General features: G+C 36.2%; 1 protein-coding gene across 29 annotated transcripts in view; it reads left to right on the plus strand.

Moving 5' to 3' along the window:
- The window catches only part of RAPGEF6 (Rap guanine nucleotide exchange factor 6), a 185,436-nt gene that overhangs the window by 101,907 nt on the left and 60,380 nt on the right, over positions 1-23,149 (plus strand). For all 29 annotated transcript variants that reach the window (XM_025994964.2, XM_072731802.1, XM_025994963.2 and 26 more), the window contains 7 exons: positions 975-1,111; positions 3,322-3,480; positions 4,095-4,247; positions 8,872-9,036; positions 12,299-12,406; positions 14,480-14,683; positions 17,453-17,561. In XM_025994964.2, coding sequence (XP_025850749.2) covers positions 975-1,111; positions 3,322-3,480; positions 4,095-4,247; positions 8,872-9,036; positions 12,299-12,406; positions 14,480-14,683; positions 17,453-17,561 — 1,035 coding nt within the window. The remainder of the gene's footprint in view (positions 1-974; positions 1,112-3,321; positions 3,481-4,094; positions 4,248-8,871; positions 9,037-12,298; positions 12,407-14,479; positions 14,684-17,452; positions 17,562-23,149) is intronic.

The following is a 23,149-nucleotide window of genomic DNA, read 5'->3' on the forward strand; positions in this document are numbered from 1 at the left end:
TAGTGTCATTATATATTGTTATGATTCAATTAAGATTTTAGCCTAGATTTCCCTTTTATAATAGCCATATTGCTGTCATTCAGATCAGAAGATGTTACTACTAAGAATCATAATCTATGTGAGTAATGATCAGTACATTTGAACATTCCTTGCCGTTCTAATGACACAACATAGTTAATTAACTTGCAGTTTAGACTCATGTTATGAACAGTATCTGAACAGAAACTAAAAGTGCATTTTAAAAATGATAAAAATTTGTATACTGTGCTCCTTTCACAGTTTTTAAAAAATTGAAATATAATTATCTCCCAGATATTCAGATAGATAATACCTTATCCTTATTTCTTTTTCATCCCTTAGCTGACTGCTTGTTTGTTTCTCCCTTATATTTATCTTTTTTACTTTTGTATCTGTACCAGTAATATTAGCCAAAGGCCCCTGTACTCATAAACATTTGTTGGTTATAAAGAGACTTACCTTGCAGCTACTTCACAAGTTTGGCACTAGAACTCAAATTTGTTATCCTTCATTGCTTAATTACTTGTTGACATAACATTCTTTTGAACTCTATCCAGATAAGAACTAGACAAAAGACTTTTTTGCTAATCTGTTAGATTGAAGGACATCACTAACTGAACTACCATGGAATGACATCTCAGGCTAGGAAAATTAGCCTCATTTGAATCTCTGGGTTTCCAATTCCCTCTGGAGGTTATGAATTCTGGGTATCTTCCAATATGTGTATTTTTTCGTGTGATCGTGAAAGGTCTATTAAAGCATTGATTTTTTTTTTTTTTTAATCAGCAATCATCTTGTACCTTGGTTGCTCAGCATTAGCAGCCTAAATTCATAAGTTGATTTAGAAAATTGGGAATTCAATTGTAGATTTTATTGGATCTTTAAAGTATAGTCTTTGATGGTCTCTCTACTAAAATATCTTCTTCTTCTTCTTCTTTTTTTTTTTTTTTTAACAGAACAATTACTGGAGTTTATGCACCAGCTCCCAGCTTTTGCAAACATGACCATGTCTGTAAGAAGAGAACTCTGCTCAGTGATGATTTTTGAAGTGGTGGAGCAGGCTGGAGCTATTATTCTTGAAGATGGGCAAGAGGTAAACTAGCAAATGTTACATATTATTTAGTGTGGGAGCTGATTTTTAGAATGATTTCATTTCCATAAATTCCTGTAAATCTTGACTTTTGAAATTTATACAATTTTTTGCATGAGTGCTGTGTTTGGGTTTGTTATGATTTCTAAAGATAGAAGTTTTTTTTTATTTTTGCTTTTGCTTTATTTTGTTTGTCTTACTTTTTATTTCCCAGCAGTGAGCCTAGCATAAATATTCAATAAATAACATTCATTGAAACAAATTTGTTTTTACTTCTCAGTGGACTGCTGTCAGTTGAGGCATTTCTATGGTGGCAGTACTATGTTGAGAAATGTTTGGCTAGTGACTTTCGACGGGTAAAGGAAGGATGCAGAGGCATTGGAAGGATACAGAGGAATTACTGCTGTTAGGAGTTACTTCAGTTTTTCTTACCAAACTGATGAAAATTAATGCTGACATATCAAGTCAATGAAAATCATCATATACTGCTAGCAAGGATATAAATAGCATTTCTGGAAAGTCATTTAGAAATTTTTAACATGGGCCTTGAAGAATTAACAGTCCTCTATCCTGTTTCACTCACTATGAGTCTTTGTTTAGTACATAACATAAAACTGAGTTAGACCAAAAGATGTTCTTGCAGCATTTTTATAGTAGTAAAAATTGGAAATGGCTAAAATGTCATTCAGGAATAAATAAGTAATTATTGTCTACAGGATGTAATATGTAGATATTCAGGGTATTTTAAAATTTGATGGAAGCTCTTTGAAGGCCAGGGCCTATGTCTAGCTTTATTTACTTGTTTACTTCCCATATCCTAAATATCTGACACTATCATAGGATAATCTCAAGAAAAAAAGTTTCATGAACAAATGAATTTAGTATTAAATTTTCTTAAAAGGCAAGACAGTTGAATGACTATTTCAGGAGTATAAAGTAATATAAACACAGGAGAGAAATTAAACTTCTAACAACTGTATAAACACTGGAATTTTGAAGAACTTTTCTTTTCCACAAATTTTTATATTCTCTTAATTTTCCACAGTTCTGTCAGCAAAAATTTTGTTACATGCATTCTTTGTGCTGGGTACTATTCTAGACACGGGGAGTGTAGTGGTGGAAAAACTAGACACAGTCCCTGTCCTCAAGTAATTTATGTTATCCATAAATTGCACAGTGAGTGAATTTCATACTTGAAGTAACCAAAACACGCTTTTAAAAAAATAATTTTGTTTTGCTACTGATTATCCTTCAGAACCGATGACCCACATTTCCCTTAAATTACCTTTAAGCTGTTGATAGTTGAGGTTGTTAAGAATTATACTAAAGGAGAATAAGTGATCTTTCACTAATACATACCAGGTTAACTTCTAGGAGCATCATATGTTTCTGTATAAATGAAGGCAATATTTTCTTTTTTTTTTTTTAAGATTTTATTTATTTATTCATGAGAGGCACAGAGAGAGAGAGAGAGAGGCAGAGACACAGGCAGAGGGAGAAGCAGGCTCCATACAAGGAGCCCTACATGGGACTCTATCCCAGGTCTCCAAGATCACGCCCTGGGCTGAATGCGGCGCTAAACCGCTGAGCCACCTGGGCTGCCCGAAGGCAATATTTGCTTAACGTTAAGAGAAACTTTTAATATTTTGTCAACTCTGCTTTAAAATTCAGGGCCATAGTAGTCTTTCTGACTTAGTTACTAGCAACTTTTTTTTTCTTTAGAGTGCTTGCTATATGCCAGGCACTGTTCTAAGGAGTTAGTATGTGTAAACTGATTTCATTAAGACAAAGGTCCTGTGATAGTACTTTGGTTAAGTCCACTCAGAAATCAAGAAACTGGGGCACCGAGAGGTTAAATAACTTGCTGGGAGTCACCCAGTTAGTGTCAGTGTGTGGATTCAGGATTTAGGAGCTTGTGGTGTAACCCATTTGTTTTTCTCCAAGTATTTGGTCAATTACGGAAGGTTCCCCTGGTGTCATTTGGTGACTAAAAGAAGAAAATGTAAAATAAGCTTTATCAAAAAAAAAATAATAATATGCTTTATCAGTTTGCGTAGACAGGCAATAGGGTGTTTTTTGACAGAGTACAAAATAATATAACTGGATCTTTTTCTTTTTTAAATTATAAAAGTTCAATGTATTCATTATTTTGCAAAGTTAACATGTAACTGTTTTTTAAAAGAGATTCTTAAAACCTGTCTTTTTCTCTATAGCTTGATTCATGGTATGTTATTTTAAACGGCACTGTAGAAATCACTCATCCAGATGGAAAAGTTGAAAATCTCTTTATGGGAAATAGTTTTGGAATTACTCCCACTCTGGACAAACAGTACATGCATGGAGTTGTTAGGACGAAAGTAGATGATTGTCAGGTAAGTTTATCTCTTTGGTGTCTTGTATTATTCTTTATTGATTTCAAATAGCTGAGCCTGTTTTTTTTCTTCCTCAAAATAAAATAGCTTGATTTGAGAATTAGGAATTTTCAGAAGTTCACAGTTAATAAAGGAAATTAGATTTTGTGTCTAACTCAAAGATTTGTGGCATTAAAGTATAAATTTTTAGAAGAGATTATACGAAATGTTGGTTCATTAAATTTCTATTGAGTAATAGCCAGCTTAGTCCTTTTTTTTGTTTTTTTTGTTTTTTTGTTTTCTGGTTTTTTTGTTTTTTAAATAAAGGAAAGAAATAGGAACTTCCGAGTTGTTTTTAACTTACTCCTGCTTCATGTTTTCTTTCCCTAGCGTCAATTTTAAGAGAACTAGATGTTCACTTCTCCTTTTAGAGCAGAATTTGAACGGATTTAACCTCTTTGGTCTCTTTGTATGTCAGTTATTTATTTCACCTTGATTTTTGTTGATGGTTAAAGGGATTGAATAAAAAAGAACTGATGCCACTCGATTTCTTACCTTTGTGCTCTGCCTTGGTGCATAGTGATATATTTATGTACTATAGGTTTATTAACTGTCCCCATGTTGTTCTCGGACAGTTTGTCTGCATAGCGCAGCAGGATTATTGGAGAATTTTAAATCATGTGGAGAAAAACACCCATAAAGTTGAGGAAGAGGGAGAAATTGTCATGGTACATGAGCACCGTGAACTAGATCGGAGTGGAACCAGGAAAGGACACATTGTAATCAAGGTGGGTGTCTTTATTTATTATTCTAGTCATTGATAGAATATAGCTTTCTTCTTGCTAGAAAGGCTTTGAATCACTTTTTGTGCAGTGTAAGGTAATTCACTAATTTTAGAATATAAGCAAATGTATTGGTTCTGCTTTTTTCCACATTGATTTTTACACATTTTAATAATGAAGCATGACATTGCCATTTAATATCAATGTGGGTTGGATATTATTTTGGAATACACTGGTCAGAGTTTTCCTTTTCAAATTTATTTCATGATCCATTGATAATGGAGGTGAATTTCATCAAACAGCCGTGTAAGTCAGAAATACAGATACCCTATGATTTCACTCCTATGTGAACTTAAACAAAAGAAATGGACTTGGATGGGTGGGTGGTGGTGGGGAGCAAACCAAGAAACAGACTTTTAACTGTAAAGAATAGACAGGGTTGCTGGAGGAGAGGTAGTTGGAGGGATGGGCTAAATGGGTGGTGGGTATTAAGGTGGGCACTCATACAGTTGGGTGTTGTATGGATGAATCACTGAATTGTACACTTAAAACTAATATTACACGTATGTTAACTAACCAGAATTTAAATAAAAACTTTTGAACTTAAAAAAACAACAATATATAGAAACAAAACAAAAGGACTGATAATGAAAGTTTGAAGAATGGTAGATGAAGATGCAGTGTTTACTGGATATTTATGGCATTGAAAAGGCATTATATTATCTTCCCTCTGTTTTCTGATCTGAAAATAGTGATATGACAGGGCTTTATTAGGGCTAAATGAGGTAAATCAAAAGCTTTAGCACATTGTAGAGCCTGAATATTAATCCTCATACTGTTTCTCTAGTTTTCTCTCTCCCCTCCCCTTTGTCTGCTTGACCCCTTGTCTCCCTCCCACCTCCCCCCACTTTGAAGAAGGTTTCTTTGAAGACCTCCAGATTGTAAAATGAGAAATTATAGTTGAAATAGAGGAAAACATATAACCATTTCTCTTTTCAGCCTAGTCTTGGTTGCAAAATAAGTAAGTGCGTTATTCATTACAAATACATGAGCCTATTTAATAATGTGAAGGGACTGATGTTAGATCCATTTTTCCTCAGGAGTCAGGATATTTAACAACACTTTATCTTTTCCTGAACTGATAAGTACAAGCTTTGTTTTGTAGAAAAGGTAAACATGGGTGGATTGCCATAGACTGTCTTTTTATGGGAGCTCATATTTTTTAATTCTTTATTTTTAAATAATTACAGACTTAGAGAATAGTTGCCAGAACAGTATTGGACACTCCTTCATTCAGATTCCCCAACTATTAACATTTCACTGCATTTTCTCCATTATCACCAGTCTTTCTCTGAATCATTTGAGACCAGTCTGCAAGTGTGATGCTTCATCACTCCTGAATATTCCATTGTGTATTTCCTAAAAACAAGAACACTTTCCTACATAAACACCATAGAAACCTTTAAATTGAGAAATGAAAATTGATACAATACCACCATTCAGGCCCACAGATCATATTTAGTTTTTCACTGACTAGCCCAGCAATGGCACTTTGTCTTTTCTCATCCAGCATCTCATCTAGGAACACAGTAGCATTTAGTTGTCATGTCACTTGAGTCTACTCCAGGAACAGTCTTTATCTGTTCATATTCTTAGCAGTTTTAAAGAATACACACCTTTTGTTCTGTAGTCACCCTCAGTGTGGATCTTTACAATGTTTCCTCATGACCAGACAAATCATGCTCTTCTGGCAGGAATTCCACAGAAATGATGTGGTATTCTTCTCTCTGCATCATTTCAAGGAGCATGTAATGTCAGCCTGTTCCACCATTGTTGAAACCTACTTTAATCATCTGGTCATGTTTATGTCTGTCAGATTTCTTATGCCCTTTGTAATTGATAAATGTTTGAGGCAGAGATGTTTTGGAGTAGTGCCAATATATCCTACAAACTTCTGTCCACCAGTCGTCTTTTGATTCCTGCCTGAGACAATGACTCATTATGCCCTTTGTAATTGATAAGTGTTTGGGGGAGAGGGGGTTTGAAGTAGTGTCAGTATAGCCTACAAACTTCTGTCTACCAGTCTTCTTTTGATTCCCGCTGATACGGTGATTCCTCTCCCCCTTTTTTAAAACATTTATTATCTTTATCTGTAAGGATGAACATTCTTTTTTTCTCCCAGTAATGCAGTTCTATTGGCATGGACTTGTGTGTTTTACACTCACCATCATTATTGTTCCAGGGGACAAGTCCAGTTTTGGCCCGTGGAACCTTAATAATGCCAACTCCTATATCCTTTTGAGATATCCTCATCATTTTTTGAAAATTTTCCTGTTATCTGACAAAACAAGATGTTCAGACTCATTTTGTACTTTCCCTGTTCCAGCTTTGGAATCAGCCATTTCTCCAGAGCCTTACATCCTACTAGTGGAGAATAGCATTTAAAAACTGAGATCTACGGGGCACCTGGCTGGCTCAGTTGGTGAAGCATGCGACTCTTGATCATAGAATTGTAGGTTTGAGCCTCACATTGGGTGGATAGATTACTTAAAAATAAAATCTTTTGGGATCCCTGGGTGGCGCAGCGGTTTAGCGCCTGCCTTTGGCCCAGGGCGCGATCCTGGAGACCCGGGATCGAATCCCACATCGGGCTCCCGGTGCATGGAGCCTGCTTCTCCCTCTGCCTGTGTCTCTGCCTCTCTCTCTCTCTCTCTCTCTGTGTGACTATCATAAATAAATAAAAATTTAAAAAAATAAATAAATAAAATCTTTTAGGGGTTCCTGGGTGGCTCAGTCAGTTAAGTGTCTGCCTTTGGCTCAGATCCTAATCCCAAGGGTCCTGGGATTGACCCCTGAGTCGAGCACCGTGCTCAATGGGAAGCCTGCTTCTCCCCATCCATTTGCCCCTTCCTCCTCTGGCGCTCTCTGTGCTGTGCTCTCTTTCATTCTCTCAAATAAATAAAATCTTTGTAAAAAAAAATTTTTTTTCAAACAACAAAACCCCAAGATCTTGGCACTTTTTTCATTGCTACTTAGATGTCATTGCTTTTAGCGCCTCTGATTAGACACAGCTAAGAAAGTTGTATAAATATTTACTATAATATATAGTATATTTATACTAAGTAAGTATTTATAGTAAATGCATATACACCACAACTTTGTCTCCATCTATTTATAATAATCATGAGTTCGTACTAGTATTCCCAGTTTTGGTGCTATACCGCAGTTTTTCCTGTCCTTTCTCTTTTCATATTTGTAAATATCTTCTCCAGCAGTGTCTCTTGTTATGCTCTGTTCATTTACTTGCGTATTGTAACCAGTCTCCGTGATGCCAGTGTCACCATTCCAGTCATCCCCTTTGCCTGCCAACTCTGCTCACTCTCTCTCCCAGAACCCCACCTTATTGGATACTAGTGAGACCTTTGGTGACATGCTTCTGCATGGCTATGGGGCTCATCTTTAAATATAGTTTTGAGTTTATGGCTTAGTCTCTGCAGGTGTGACCCCAGTGACTTAGCTGGTCAGAATAATGGCCTTTCTTAAAGTTGATCTGTTCCTTCCCTGACTTAACTGTACATGATCTAAGAACCATACTGAAAGACCTCAACTCAAGATTGGCCTGGAAAAGTTAAGCCCAATTTGGTATTCTTTGACTTAGATTGTTTTGGATGGTTAAAGAAGAATAGGAATGACCTGAGTTTGCCTTGGGTCCCTCAGATATGTTATATGAAGAACCTTACTTGATTTCCTTCTAGAAAAATGATTTATATACCTTTCTTTAAGTAAATTCTTAGATTAACATTGTTAGTATTGATGTATGTTTACCATGCAGTCATGCTCACTAGTGAAATTGCTTGGGTAAATGCAACAAATGGAAATTTGTCTTGATTTTTGTATTTGGTTTAACATCTGGCTTATCTCTGCATTTGTTCTGTGTATACACCTTTGAAAAGGCTGCAAAGGTAGTAAATTTTAGCACTGGTTCAGAAGCTTAGAGCAGTAGATCAATGTTGTTTACATTTCTTTTTATAAATTTGGAGACAGGCAAGCAGTTAAAACTCTGAATTAATGTAAAAACTATATATAGAATTTCTTGTTCCTCTCAAGATGGTGAACTAGCATGGAGAAACTATAGAAGAAGAAACTTCTTTTCTAGCAAGTTAAAAACAACAAAACTCACTATCTTGAACTGGTGTGTTGTTCCTATAGCCTGAGGCAGGAGAGATTTGAAGATGATTAAATTTTTTAAGTTTTACTTTTTCCTTTTGTTGGCTTAAGACCATCCTCTCCCCAACTCTACCAATTGTAGAAAAATGGCAGAAACAGGCCACACCAGAGATAAATCATTGAGTTCAGAAGCCCTGCTAGGATAAAATGCCAGTTAAAACAGCTGCTACAACTAAGAAAATGCTATTAGGTATTTTCATTCCTTTACCTTTTATCACTTTCCATCCCTGAGTGCTGGTGGATAACCTGTAAAGACTACCTTCTCCCACTATTGAGTATTTTAACGATGAAAATCTCTTTTGAGGACTGATGTAATAGAGTGACTACAAAGGGAAGTAATCAGTAGAATTATTTCCTGTGATGTTTGTTTATTTTATAATCTTTCCTATCCTTGGATTTTTAGGCAACACCTGAGCGTCTCATCATGCATTTAATAGAAGAACATTCCATTGTGGACCCGACTTACATAGAAGATTTCCTACTAACTTACAGGACATTTCTTGAAAGTCCTTTGGATGTTGGGATCAAACTATTGGAATGGTTTAAAATTGACAGCTTAAGGGATAAGGTTGGTTTTATAAATATGAAGGGGATGGAAGTAATTTTAACCTATAACTTTTATTCATAAAACCTTTTACGGTTGATAAATACTTATTTTGATAACAAAATTCAGTTCAGCTAAAAAATAGCTCTACTTAGTTACTTTTGTGGATAAAATTCATGTTAAGAAGTGAATATGAGCCTTTACAGTTAAAAACTGAAATAGGCTGTGGTACAGCTATAATTTCAGAAAACATGATAGCTGCATAAGAGTATTTTTGAATTTTATCAAAATCTTTCTGAAGGAGATAGTAAAACATTTTAAAAAGTTATTTAGTAGGGTTTTTTTTAAGATTTTATTTATTTATTCATGAGAGACAAAGAAAGAGAGGCAGAGACATAGGCAGAGGGAGAAGCAGGCTCCATGCAGGGAGCCCGACGTGGGACTCAGTCCCGGGACCATGGGATCATGCCCTGAGCCAAAGGCAGATGCTCAACCGCTGAGCCACCCAATGCCCCTATTTAGTAATTTAGAAAGAATATTCATCAAGTAAATTATTTTCAGGGGAGTTTACATTATTTGTAAGCCCTGAAATAGAAATATGTTGATTTTTGAGTTATAGACTTTATAATCATTTTAAAACAATTAGTCTTTTTGACCTTTAAAAAAGGTCTCTTTTGTGACTTATTTTAAATCTGTATTTGAAAATTTTTTTGCATTAAACATTGTTTGCTATTTTAAATTATCTTACCTTATTTCATGGTATTTGTACATTCAGTGGAAAGACTAGCAGTACCTCAGCAAATTTGTAGGAAGTTAGTTATTTTAAGAAAAATAAAAGTAGGGTCATAATTGCTTGATATATCTTTCTGAGTTGTGTTTTAAAAGAAATAAATTAGATGTACCTGGACTGTGGAATTCCGTTGTTTAGGAAACTCATGTGTTTCAAACTACAGGATTGCCTCCCCACCTCTTTTGGAATTATGTGTAGTTGCTGAGGAGATAAAGGCATGTTGAGATAAAGACATGCTGAAGAATGAGCAGAAATAGAGTGAGGGACAACTCGATATACACATGCAAAAGAATGAAATTGGACCCTTACTTTACCCTATGTACAAAATTAACTCAAAGTGAGTCAGAGACCCTAAATACGGGAGCTGACACTATAAAACTCTTAAAAGAAGAGATTAATAGTTATGACATTATTAAACTTATGAATGAAACTTACTAAACAGATGAATACAGATGCATTGTTTAAATCTTTTACAATGACATCTTTTTTTTAAATAAAACCTTTTATTTATTTTTTTATTTTTTTATTTTTTTAATTTATTTATGATAGTCACACAGAGAGAGAGAGAGGCAGAGGGAGAAGCAGGCTCCATGCACCGGGAGCCCAACGTGGGATTCGATCCCGGGTCTCCAGGATCGCGCCCTGGGCCAAAGGCAGGCGCCAAACCGCTGCGCCACCCAGGGATCCCCCTTTTCTTTTAAAACTTAAAAAAAAAAACATGACCTTAGATTTGGCTTTAGTTTCTTAGATACAATATTCAAAGCACAAACAACAAAGGTTAAAGCAGATAAATTGAACTTCATCAAAATTAGAGCCTTAAATTGAAAGAAAAGACAACATGTGGAATGGGAAAATATATTTGCAAATCTTATATCTGATAAGAGTCTCATATCTTGAATGTATAGAAAACCCTTACAGTTCAACAACAAAAAGACAACACAACTTAAAAATGGACAAAAGGCTTGAATAGACATTTTTCCATAAAGGATATCTAAATTGCTAGCAAACACATGAAAAGGATGTTCAGCGCTATTACTCATAGGGAAATGCAAATCAAAACCACCCTGAGATTCTACTTCACAGCCACTAGGATGGGGTGGATGGCTTTTAAAAAAGAAAGGAGGGGGATCCCTGGGTGGCTCAGCGGTTTAATGCCTGCCTTCGGCTCAGGGCATGATCTTGGAGACCCGGGATCCAGTCCCATGTTGGGCTCCTTGCATGGAGCCTGCTTCTGCCTCTGCCTGTGTCGCTGCCTCTGTGTGTGTGTGTGTCTCTTATGAATAAATAAATAAATCTTTAAAAAAAGGAAAGAAAGAAAGGAAATAACAAGCATCACCATGGATATGGATGTGGAGAAAATGGAATTCCCATACATTATGGGTAGTAATGTAAAATGTTACAACTGCTCTGGAAAGCAGTTGGCATTTCTTCAAAAAGTAAAACTTAGAATTACCAGATAACCCAGCAGTTCTCCTCCCTTGGTATTTATCTGTAAGAACTGAAAACAGGTATGCAAACAAAAACTTGCATAAGATGTTCATAGCACTGTTGACAATAACCAAAAGGTAGAGACAACCCAAATGTCCATCAGCTGCTGGATGGATAAACAAAATGTGGTATAGCCATATAATGAAACATTATTCAGCCATAAAAGGGAAGGTAGTACATGCTACTGCATGGATGAACCTTGAAAACATCATGCTAAGTGAAAGAAACCAGACATGAAATTTTATTGTATGAAATATCTGGTGTAGGCAAAATACACAGAGAGGGAACAGCATATTAGTGGCTGCCTAGAGAGAGGGCAGAAAGTGAGGAGACTGTATGATGGGAATAAGGTTTTCTTTTGGGGTGATAAAAATGCTCTGGAAGTAGGTAGTGGTAATAGTTGCTATCATTTTGAATGTGTTAAATGCCACTGAACTGTATACCTTAAAGTGGTTTAAATGGTGGCTTTTGTGTGTATCCTACCACAGTTTAAAAAATATATAACTTCCATTGTTAGGTACATGATTCAGTTCAGCTTCCATTAATTTTTCTGTTAATCAGTGGCTCGAAGTAAGCAAATCACTTTACAACTTTGAAAAGTCACAGTATTTATAATAAAGTAAGTTCAGATTTGGCTGTTAGAATTTTGGTTCAGCATGTTTTTGGCTGTATAAACATTTTGGTATAGTTGTCTATCCTTAAAAACTTACGTTTTAGGATTTATCTGAGGTATACATCCTATATACTGAAAAGCTTTGCATACAGGCTTGTATATTTTCGTTGTGGGTATAGCCTTGGCACTTTTTATTGATTGTGTACCCAAGAAAGCAAAAGCTCAGACTAAGCCATGCCTTTCTGTTTGAATGAACCTTTTGCACACAGGACAGAGGGTAAAGGGATTAGTCCTAAAGCTCAGTTACTCTTTGGTTTTGGACATGCTTTTGGAATATACTTCTGCGGAAAGAATGCCTCTCATAACTGTATGGTGCCTCTTTCATGTTTCCACAGGTAACAAGGATTGTGTTATTATGGGTAAATAATCATTTTAATGATTTTGAAGGTGATCCTGCTATGACTCGATTTCTGGAGGAATTTGAAAAAAATCTGGAAGATACGGTAAGACTCAAAAGAATTTATCTTCATGGGTTAGGGATTTTCCTTATCCCCAAATAACAGCAACTCAGAACAACTTTCATCTTCTCCTGTGCTAAGAGAACTTCCAAATTTATATTCTAGATTCTGTTCATTCTCTGCCACTAACCCAAACAAAAACAGGTTTCCTCCTGATTCTCCTACTTTCGTTTGGAGAATGCTCTCTACAGTCACTCAGGCTTACGAAGTCTGGTGTATATGTGGGTCCCCTCTCTTCTTTGAATTCCTTGGCCAAGATGTCCATTCATTGCTGAGGTCACCTGGGTCACTAATTGTGACAGTACACATATTTCCTGTAGTTCCTCTCTTGCCATTCCTTTTTCACTCCCCAGACAGGGCCTCATATCATATGCCTCATCTATTGTAATAGCTCACTAATTTTAGTTCTAATATATCTTCCAGTCCATTTTTGTGTGGCCAGAGATTGTTTATAAACTATAAATGAGGTGAATATTTCTCTGTCAGTAAATTGAAGTATTTCCTACCAAAGTAATTCCTCTGTGTATTCAGGTCCCTCACCTATATTTTCAGTCTTTTTTTCTGTGCACCCTTAATTTTAGCCAACCAGATTATTTTATATTCTTAACTGGTTGTCAAGCTTGAATTTTTTTCTTCTAGTCTGCTGTTGAACTCTGTGCTCACATTAGACTGAGTCTCCCTTCTGCATGTGATTTCATTTGTTCTAAATATACAACACCTAAGATAATCCCCTCAAGATCTTGTTAACTTTCACAGTAGCTATTTATAATTCCATTTACTCTCTCTGTCAGATGCTTTCAACTGCAACTGGATTATGTGCTCTAAGCAACTTGAAATTTTAGGAAGTAAATTAATTATGCAGCTCAGGAGTTAGTTTGCCTAAATTAACACTCAAACTGTACCACTTGTTAGACATGTGAACTTGGACAAGTTGCCCAGCCTTTTATGCAATTTATAGGTAGTAATCATCCCTACTTTCTGGGGATTCTTTTTTTTTTTTTTTTTTTTTAATTTATTTATGATAGAGAGAGAGGCAGAGACACAGGCGGAGGAAGAAGCAGGCTCCATGCACCGGGAGCCTGATGTGGGATTCGATCCGGGGTCTCCAGGATCGCGCCCTGGGCCAAAGGCAGGCGCCAAACCACTGCTCTACCCAGGGATCCCTTTTCTGGAGATTCTTATGAGGATTATAATGAGCTAATGAATGCAACAATCTGGAAGGACAAAAAAAAACCTCATACATAGCAAATGCCCAAGAACCATTGCTGTTACTCGGGTTGTAAGTGGATTGAGTTGAACAAAGAGACAAATAGGTAGATTTCTGTCCATTCCCTTACCTCTTAGTTCCTGTAGACTTCTCAGCAGCACTTCAGCTCTATGAAAAAGGGGAATAATGAACAGAGACTCGGGAACTTGATTAAGTGGCCATAGAAGCTTACCACCATCATTTGGGTAATGGAAAGTAGAAATTGCCTTACAATCATGGGATTTCTTTTTTGGTAATCATCCAGTCTTCAGGTATTTACTCAGTTCTACTCTGTATTCCCAGAGTATCACATAGGATCAGAACAGGTGTAAGACTTGGCCTCTGTCCTGAAGAAACTTTAGCTACTTTTTATGGACGAGAGATTTACGCATACTATGCTATTTGAGAATAGTTGGATATTGAATTAGTATTAAAATCTGAAAGTGAGAGTATTACTAAGTTTAAGAAAGATCTAATAAATACAGGAATAATATACTCAGAAGAGGTAGGAACTTGAATGTGTCTTTGAATATCAAAAAGGAAGGTTTTGTCTTCCTTCTCTAAATGAGACTACATTTTGAAATCTTTTCTAACCTGTGCTTATCTAGCAATTTTTAAAAATCGTATTGTAAGATCATGACAGTGCTCCGGGGTTGAAGCTTTCCCTCCTTCAGTTTTATTTACCCTGGCTTATGTGTTCTTTACTTTGTATTTCAAGTTAACTGTAATTGTAATAAGTAGGTGATTCCCTAAAAGCCCATAGGAATAGATGCATAAATTTATATACAGTATACCCTTTTTCACTTTTTTAGAAAATGAATGGTCATCTCCGGTTATTGAATATTGCCTGTGCTGCAAAGGCCAAGTGGAGACAGGTGGTGCTGCAAAAGGCTTCCCGGGAGTCCCCTCTGCATTTCAGCCTTAACGGAGGGAGTGAGAAGGGCTTTGGTATTTTTGTTGAAGGAGTAGAACCTAGTAGCAAAGCTGCTGATGCTGGACTGAAACGTGGTGATCAGGTAAGTAAATTACCAACTATGTGAATTAAAGCCTTCTTTCAAGTGAGTATCTACTGCTTTTTTCCTCATGTGATACTTCTTCAAGTAAGCATGATCGGTTTAAGGAAATTTAATTAAAAATTAAAATGAGGGGTGCCTCGGTGGCTCAGTCAGTTAAGCTTCTGCCTTTTGGTTAGTTCATGATCTCAGGGTCCTGGAATTGAGCCCCATGGCAGGTTCCCTTGCTCAGCAGGGAGCCGTCTTCTTCCTCTGCTCCCTACTTGTGCTCGCTTTCTCTTTCTCAAATAAATAAAATTTTTATAAATAAATGAATGAATGAATAAAAATTAAAATGTAAGTGGCCAAAGATTGCCATAAATGATGGTGTCAGCTTAAATAGTGTTCATATGGTAACAAAACTATATCCATAAGTAGAGGAAGCCAGGTGAGGGACTAGGAAAAAGGAGACCCTGGGAGGAAGTTGGTGGGGATTTAGTCTCTCCATTAAGGCTTTGGGTAGCTGTAGAGCAATGAATGTGTTCCCAGATGTGATTCCTGACAACCTTAAAAAATGCAATGCCTAAGCCCACCTCGGTTTTATTAATCATACTAGTCACATTCTCCAGAGATCCACTCCAGGAATCTGTATTTTTAACAGAACTCTTTAGGTGATTCTCAGGCACAGCAAAGAATAGTTTCTCAAATTCAGGTGAATCACTTGGGAAGGTTATGTTTTCCCATTTTTAAATTCTGCTTGTTCATTTATATGCATTTAGAATGTAGCTTTGTTTTACTTTTAACTAAACCATGCTAATGAATTCATATTATAAAAAGTGCTGCACTGCAGAGCCAGGAGTGATTTTCTCCCTCGGGAAACATTTGACATGTCTGGAGATATTTTTGATTCTCATGACCTGGGGGTTACTGCTAGCATCTAGAGGCCAGGGATATTTTGCTAATACGCAGCGTACATAAAACACACTGCAGCAGCACATCCCCCACAACAAAGAGTTATCCAGCCCAAATATCAAAGGGTTGAGAAAAAAAACTCATTTAGAGTGAAAATGATCCCATTCTTCCCCTAAGGAAACTTTTTAAAATAGATTTCTAGGCCTAACCCCACTCTTGTCATTGAGAATATCTAGTAGCTAGAATTCTAGAGTGAGTGTTTTATTGTTCTAGTATTTTATTTTTAAAAAATTTTATTTACTTACTCATGATAGAGAGAGAGAGAGGCAGAGACACAGGCAGAGGGAGAAGCAGGCTTCATGCCGGGAGCCCAACGCGGAACTCGATTCTGGGACTCTAGGATCGCGCCCTGGGCCAAAGGCAGGCACTAAACCACTGAGCCACCCAGGGATCCTCTGTAGTATTTTATTTTGGACACATTTAAACATATTCACAAAAGAACAGTGAAATCAGATAATTTCATTCTTGAGAGAAAATTTATCAGCTTTTTACTTCTTCCCTCAGTCCTTCCAGTTATTGTTAAAATTATCTGAAATTTTACGTCTAGCTATTGTCATTTTTAGCATTGTTTATCTTCTCTTTTAAGAATACTTTTGACATCTGTATCAACTTAGTTTCATAAGTTTATCACTAACAACCCTGTAGACATTTATACCTATCTTACTGATTTCATTGATCACCTCCATGTCATCTATGTCTCCATTATTTTGATTCATTTCACAGATGTCTTCTAGTACTTGGTACCTTTTCTAGTACTATACTAAAAAAGGGCAATAGGTACTATAGTTCTCTTTGTTCTTGCATGCTGATAAGGCTTTTGTGGAGCTTAATATTCTTAGATCATAGTTATTTTTCCTTGAGAACTTTGATGTTACAGAAGAGTGTCATATCATCCTAGTATGGTCCAAGAAAGGTCCAAACCAATGTTTATTTTTCTTTTCTAGCTAGCTGTCCCACTACCTGCCACTGCACAGTGAAGCTTATAGATTCTTTGTTTTCTGTCCTTGGAATTCAAAATTTTCATTGAGATATGTTAAGTGTCTTTATCTTTTCATGGTACTAGAAGAGCCATTTTATAGTATGTAGACTCAAGACTTTTTTTCAACTCTGAATTTTACTTCCATGTTTTTTTCCCTTTTCATAATATTTTGCTTCTTAATCTTTTATCCTGTTGAAATCATTGTGTCAATCCCTGACATCTGTCCTCTATGATCCTTTTTTTTTCTCATTATGTTTATTTCTTTATCCTTTTTTGTTAGAATTAGTATTTTTTTAAGGGAACTTTTGTATGGTTTTAAGGTACAGCCAAGTTTGGGAACCTTGCTGTGAAGGTTCAGCTGTGTCACCTGGAAGAACCCGTAACAGTGGTGCTTGTTGCTTGAGTTGCTGGTTCATTCAGTACCAGGGAAATGATGTTAGATGTATTCAGAGTATCACTTTTGAATGAGTTATCTCTCTTTTAAATGCAGTAAATTTGCATTTAGAAAATTTCAATAAAATTTACACATAAATACATATGCACTAATTGTATGAGTTGATCTGACATGAAAATGTTTCCTGTGGTGTTTTTTTTTCTTTTTTTCTTTTTTTTAACAAATGCCTTTAATATGATCTCAGAGGGAATGAACTTTGAAAAAATAGATATTTGGCAAATACAATATAGAGAAAGTTGTAACCCCACTTCTCATAGAGATAACTGTTGTTCATACAAGGGTGCATTTTGTTTAGTTTTCTTCTTTTTTCCACCATGAAACTTAAGGTTGCAGAAGTAATTAATATTGTTTCTCTCTTAATTTATATTTTTCAAATACTTTTCTCAAGATAATGGAAGTAAATGGACAAAACTTTGAAAATATTACATTTGTGAAAGCCCTTGAAATTTTAAGGAATAATACTCATCTTGCACTTACTGTGAAGACCAACATTTTTGGTGAGTTTTATTGTATAAATTGAAGCATTTTGTTTGTTTTTTGGTGTTGTTTGGTTATAAAAAAAGGAGAAAAGTCATTATAATGAGAAAAAAGTAGTAAAATGTAACATGTTTATGTCTAAGCTCTTTGAACATTTTTAGGATTCTTAGTGTTGAGATATGGTAGTATGTATTCTAGAATTTTCATTTTTATTTGTATTTTTTTTTTGTATTTTAGAAATAAGACTTAAAATCGGTGTACGAGTCTATTAGTCATTTATGAAATGTCTACTGAGGAGATAATACGTACTATACTTTGCTAGGCAGCACCAAGCGACACTTAGAATGATCTGAAAGAAGCATAAAAGTCAGTCAGCCTCTTAAATCCCCTTGCTAATGTACAAATCAAAGTACTGCTAAAGTTAGAATTGCTTTTCTGAAATAATAATATGAATGCCAGATTAGCTGGTTCATGAAAATAAATTGAGTAAAACAATCAGTGAATTCCAAATTTGTAATAACAGTGTAATCTTTCTGTGTAAAAATGCTGGTTACTGTGTTTGCAGTGTGTTTTCATCATGTTTCTGTTTGAATGAAACAAAGACTAAACTTGTAGTTGCATTTTTTTTTTCCTTTTAGGGAAAACTTACTGTAACTTTGTCTCATTAGATACCAGAGAATATTCTCTGAAACTTGAGAAGGGCAATAATAAAAACAGTATAATAATTTGAAAATTATCAAAGAAAATTACCAAAGAAAGCATTTTTTGTGAATAAGGGGAAGAAATTCCTCTAGGTCATTTGGGTTGCAATTTGAAAACTAGGAGTTGAATTTAAAAGCTATGCCTATGGAAAAGGAAGTGTTTTTTTATTTTTTTCACTTTGACTCCTTATGCTGTACTTAGTCATAGTGAAAAATGAAACATTTGGTATTTTTCCTCTTTTCACTTGCGTCCTTTCTACTGAATTAAGTCCTTTTAAATCTGATATGTAACTGTCTATTGGCAATTTTCTAATATTATATTTTTTAGAATAAAATCAGTTAGCCTTCACAGTTTCTGGATTTCCTGAGTTTGGACTAGTATCTAGAAACAAAACTTTCGAGTTAAAAAGATTCTGATTTTGAAAAATAAAACAGAGCAAATGATTTAGTCACTCTAAGCTTGACTTTCTCCAGCTGTATTTCATAAGATCCTTATAAGGATCTTCACTCTATCTTATCTGTAACTTTTTATACCAGCACATAATAATTACTAGCTAGTATCAAATACTATTATGTCTAAAAATACAGAGATAGTAAATTTGGTGGATAGTAACATGGCCCCTGGAAGACAGAAAAAGATCTGAAGAATATAAAAGGCAGGGAAGCCTCAGAACTGCTTGCCTGGTGAGAAATAATTGCCCAACAGAACTCTAGATTGGATGTGGCAGAGAGTAGGCATTATGTAGTACTGCACAAGGGGTCCCCTGTCCTCAATACCTCATTTCTTATCCTATGCAGAGTATGATCAGTAACTTTTACCCCAAATAAAACACCAAAGAGTATCTCAAAGGAATATTAGTAAAACATTTGTAGAAATGGAACATTTTAGTCTGGATATCGTACTTGGAATAAAACCCTAGTACCTCTGACATTAAAGTGAAGAAAAGTTGCACAGTTAGGTCCTGTATAGAATTCACAGTCAGAATACATACAGGTAGGAAAACTGGCCAGAAGACAAATATGTTTAGATGATACCAGAGCAAACTATATTTGTTCATTTTGTGTTAGTTAAAACTGATGGCCATGCATAGGAAACCAGGATCATTGAGGAGGCATGGTGGGGAACTCAATAATTACAGATTCTGGAGAAAAATAGTTAATTTAAGGCAGAGAAGAAAAACATTTCCAGAACTGTGCTCAGATTTTAAAATTCACCTCTTAAAACCAGAACAGGGTTTTAAGGAAAAAGAAATAGTCACTGAGAAATAACTCCGAGTGACTTAAAATATGGTATCAAAGACAAAAACATTGAGTAGAGGGAGTAGGTAGTATATTTGAGGAAATCTCCCAGAGTATAGAACAAACGAAAGAAAGAAAGAGAGAGAGAGAGAGAGAGAGAGAGAGAGAGAAAGAAAAGAAAGAAAGAAAGAAAGAAAGAAAGAAAGGGAGGAAGGAAGGAAAGAGAGAGAGAAAGAAGAAAGAAAAGAGAAAGAAAGAAAGAAAAGAAAGAAGAAAGACAAGAAAAGAAAAGAAGAAAAGAAAAGAAAGCATTGAGCATTATTCCGGGAAATCCAAAAGAAAATATGAAGAATAAAGTATTCATGAAACAATAGCAGGGACCATCCCAAAGTGAAAGAAGAATGTGTGACTCTTCTAATTCAAAGGGCCACCTAAAATCTGAGCAAAATGAATTAAAGAAACTTGTTTTAGCATTCTCTTTCCAGTATTGAAAACAACCAGGAAAGTTAGCATAAATATAAAAAGTAGCTACAAAGAAATATAAAAATCCAAAAAGAGAGCTAAGAACTACCTGACACACCAGAAAGAAGTGTACTGGAGGCCTGGGACATTCACCAGTACAGAAAAGCACCTGAGACAGCCTCTTTGGGCAATAGACTCCCAGGAGAAGGCTAAAGAGTTGGAATCCTGCAGTTGTTAGGAGCACAAAGTCTGCATGTGTCATATCCCTTCCCCCTCTCTGGAAACTATACCCCAAAAAGATGTCTTTTTTTTTTTCTCCCATGGACATTTTCAGTCTATAGAATGTAGCTGAGAAAAGGAACTGCTGGGTAAAATCACAGGTTTCTAGTTTAGGGAGCCCACTAGGGCCAGAACACTCTACCATCGCAACCTTTACTGAGGACCTTGAATGGCTAACTCTGAAGTGGGTGTGGGCTCTACTCTAAGCAGCTCAGTAGGACCTCAATTTTTGGTCCTGGCTCTGGCCCCAGACTTCAGGTACCTGGCAAAAGGTACAAGGTACCTTTTAAAAAAGGTTTGTTTTTTAAAACATAAAAATTCTCTTTTGAGGATTCTACCAGTAACCTCTGACTTATAAAAATAGTTTTTCAAACACAAAGTCGAGCAAAAAAAAGGATTGTGAGGCTCCCTTAAAAGTCAGTGTAATGCAACCAACAGAAACAGAACCAAAGGAGGTCCAGAATATCAGACATAGACTATGAGATAATTGTCTTATATCTGTGAAGATAAAAATCAAATAAAGAGTTCCATTTCCAAGTGAGATGGTGTGAATACATGCCACCTTTTATTTCCCACTAAGCTCAACTATAAAACCTGGCCAGAAGCATGATCCTCCCATTCAAGAACTTGGAAAATTCAAAGTCCCACTACAAGCAGTGAATGAATCTATGAAACTTTTATTCTCCTCCTCCACCCCCACCCCCCCACTCCAGTATCCCCTGAGCTGCACTCAAGGCTAGCTGAAACCTGGATATGAGCAGACTAACAAGGATTCAGGAGAAAGCTTGAATGGGAAAGGGAATTCCACAGTTTTTTCCCCTCCTTTTCTCCGTTCTGTCAGGCCTCAGCCTCCAAGTAATCCAGTAGCATTGACAACAGCCTGAAACACAAGGCTGCACAAGCTAGAACTCAGAGGAGAACCTTTTGGACCCTTTAGTGGAGCTGTGGCTTCAAGAAGCCAAGGGCACCTCCATTGTTTTCCCTGGCACACCAGTAGACCTCTGCTCAGGTCCCAGACTGAGGGGTGGCACAAAGGCAACAGATGGAGATAGCTCTCAAAGCTTTCAAAACTGAACATCAGAACCACAGCCCACAGAAGGCTAAACAAAAAGGGGGACATTTTCCATGGCTTATAAACAGAACTCAGAGCAATTGTAACTATAACAAGGATCCTTTGTTATAAGTCTCTGTATTTATCTTGTTTTGGGCTTTGCTCAACTTTGGAACTTATGCATTGATGTCTTTTTGCTTGAAGAAATATTGTGGCCATTATGACTTGAGATACTGCCTTTGCTACTCTGTCTGACTCCTTTCCATGTGAGATCAGTGACTTAGATGTTAAAAGATCTGTGTCCCATACATATCTTACATTCTGTTCTGTTCTTTCCATTTGTTCCTCTCCTTGTGCTTCAATTTGGGTATTTTCTAATGACCTGTTATTAGGTGTTTAAGCTGAGTTTTCCTGTTTTCTTCTGTATCCAGTCTGCTGTTGAACACGTGCAGTGAGCTTACTGTTAGATAATTATTTTTTTAGTCCTAGAATTCCCCTTCGAGGGACACCCGGGTATCTCAGGGTGTGGTCCCAGAGTCCCAGGATCAAATTCCACATCAGACTGCCTTGAGGAGCCTGCTTTGCCCTCTGCCCTATGTCTCTGCCTCTCTCTGTCTCTCATGAATAAATAAATAAAATCTTAAAAAAATAAAAAATAAAAGAATTCCCCTTTTGAATACCTTTTATAAATTCCAGTGGTCTTTTGCATCATGTTTTCACCCACTTTCTCTCTTCCCCTCTATTTTCTTTAATATATTTATAATGGTTATTATAAAACTCTTGTGTGTTCATTACAAAGTTTGGATTATCTTTTCTTCTCTGTATTCCCCCCTCCTCCAGGTTATCTTATTTTGTGTGTCTTACAATGTTTTTTGGTATGTGGTACTTAGTATATGAACAAATCTTAGCAAATAGGGAAATTAATATTTTCTCATAGAAAGCGTTTGCCGTTTCCTCTGTTTAAACACATAAGGAGAATTGGGCTGGGTGAGGCTGGGTTACAGAATTGCTTAGACTGTCTCCAGGTTTCAGACTGAGGGTGAGATTTGTCATGTACTTGATCCAGGGACCTTCTCTAATGGTACTTTGTCTCTGAGTGCAGAGAGATTGTGGGAAATTGTATTCTGCTTTCTCGGCCTTGTCCTTGTGCCCTCACCCCCACTCTCTACCTAAGGCATGGCTTTGGGTTCAGAGTCTGGTAGCTTTTTGTCTTTTTGTTCAAGTTCATCCCTTCACAGATTTTGAACTTAACTTTTGAGCTTTCCCCCCACAAGCAGGAAAATATGTCACATGTTTGTTGCACATCCTTCTCTCTTATGTAGCTTTGTCCCCTCAGTACTGTGAGACTACGAAATTTCCAGCCAGTCCCCAGCCTCCTGCATTGTGCTAAGAGTAGATAGGTCCCGATGAAATACAGCACTGCTTTGGGGCTTTTTTGTATTCCAGTTTTTTATGCCAGTTCTTGAAGCCATCAAAAATTCTTTTTCCTCTAGTAGAGTTCCTCTACCTGATTGCTATTTCATGTTTAGACTTTGTACTTAGAGAAGAAAAAGCAGGCAATCTTAGTTTACCATCTTCTTGCTCTAGAATTTTAGCTTGTCTGTCCTCTTAGCTTTCACAGCTTTCTAACGCCTTTGAAAATCTCCCCACTCAGGTCATTTAATATTAGCATTTTAATGTTTTAATAAAACTAATACATGTGTAAGTTTTAGAAAATAAAACATTGAAGAAAGGTATAGTGGAACCACACTGTGTACATTATTCTGGATCTTTGCACAAGAGTTGATACAGATTTACTTGTGTAATTGTTGACTAGAAATCTATTGCCGTATTATTATCTATTGAGCTAATGTCATATTGATGGATATTTTAGGTT

This window comes from Vulpes vulpes, chromosome 12, assembly GCF_048418805.1.
Source record: "Vulpes vulpes isolate BD-2025 chromosome 12, VulVul3, whole genome shotgun sequence".
Classification (NCBI taxonomy): domain Eukaryota; kingdom Metazoa; phylum Chordata; class Mammalia; order Carnivora; family Canidae; genus Vulpes; species Vulpes vulpes.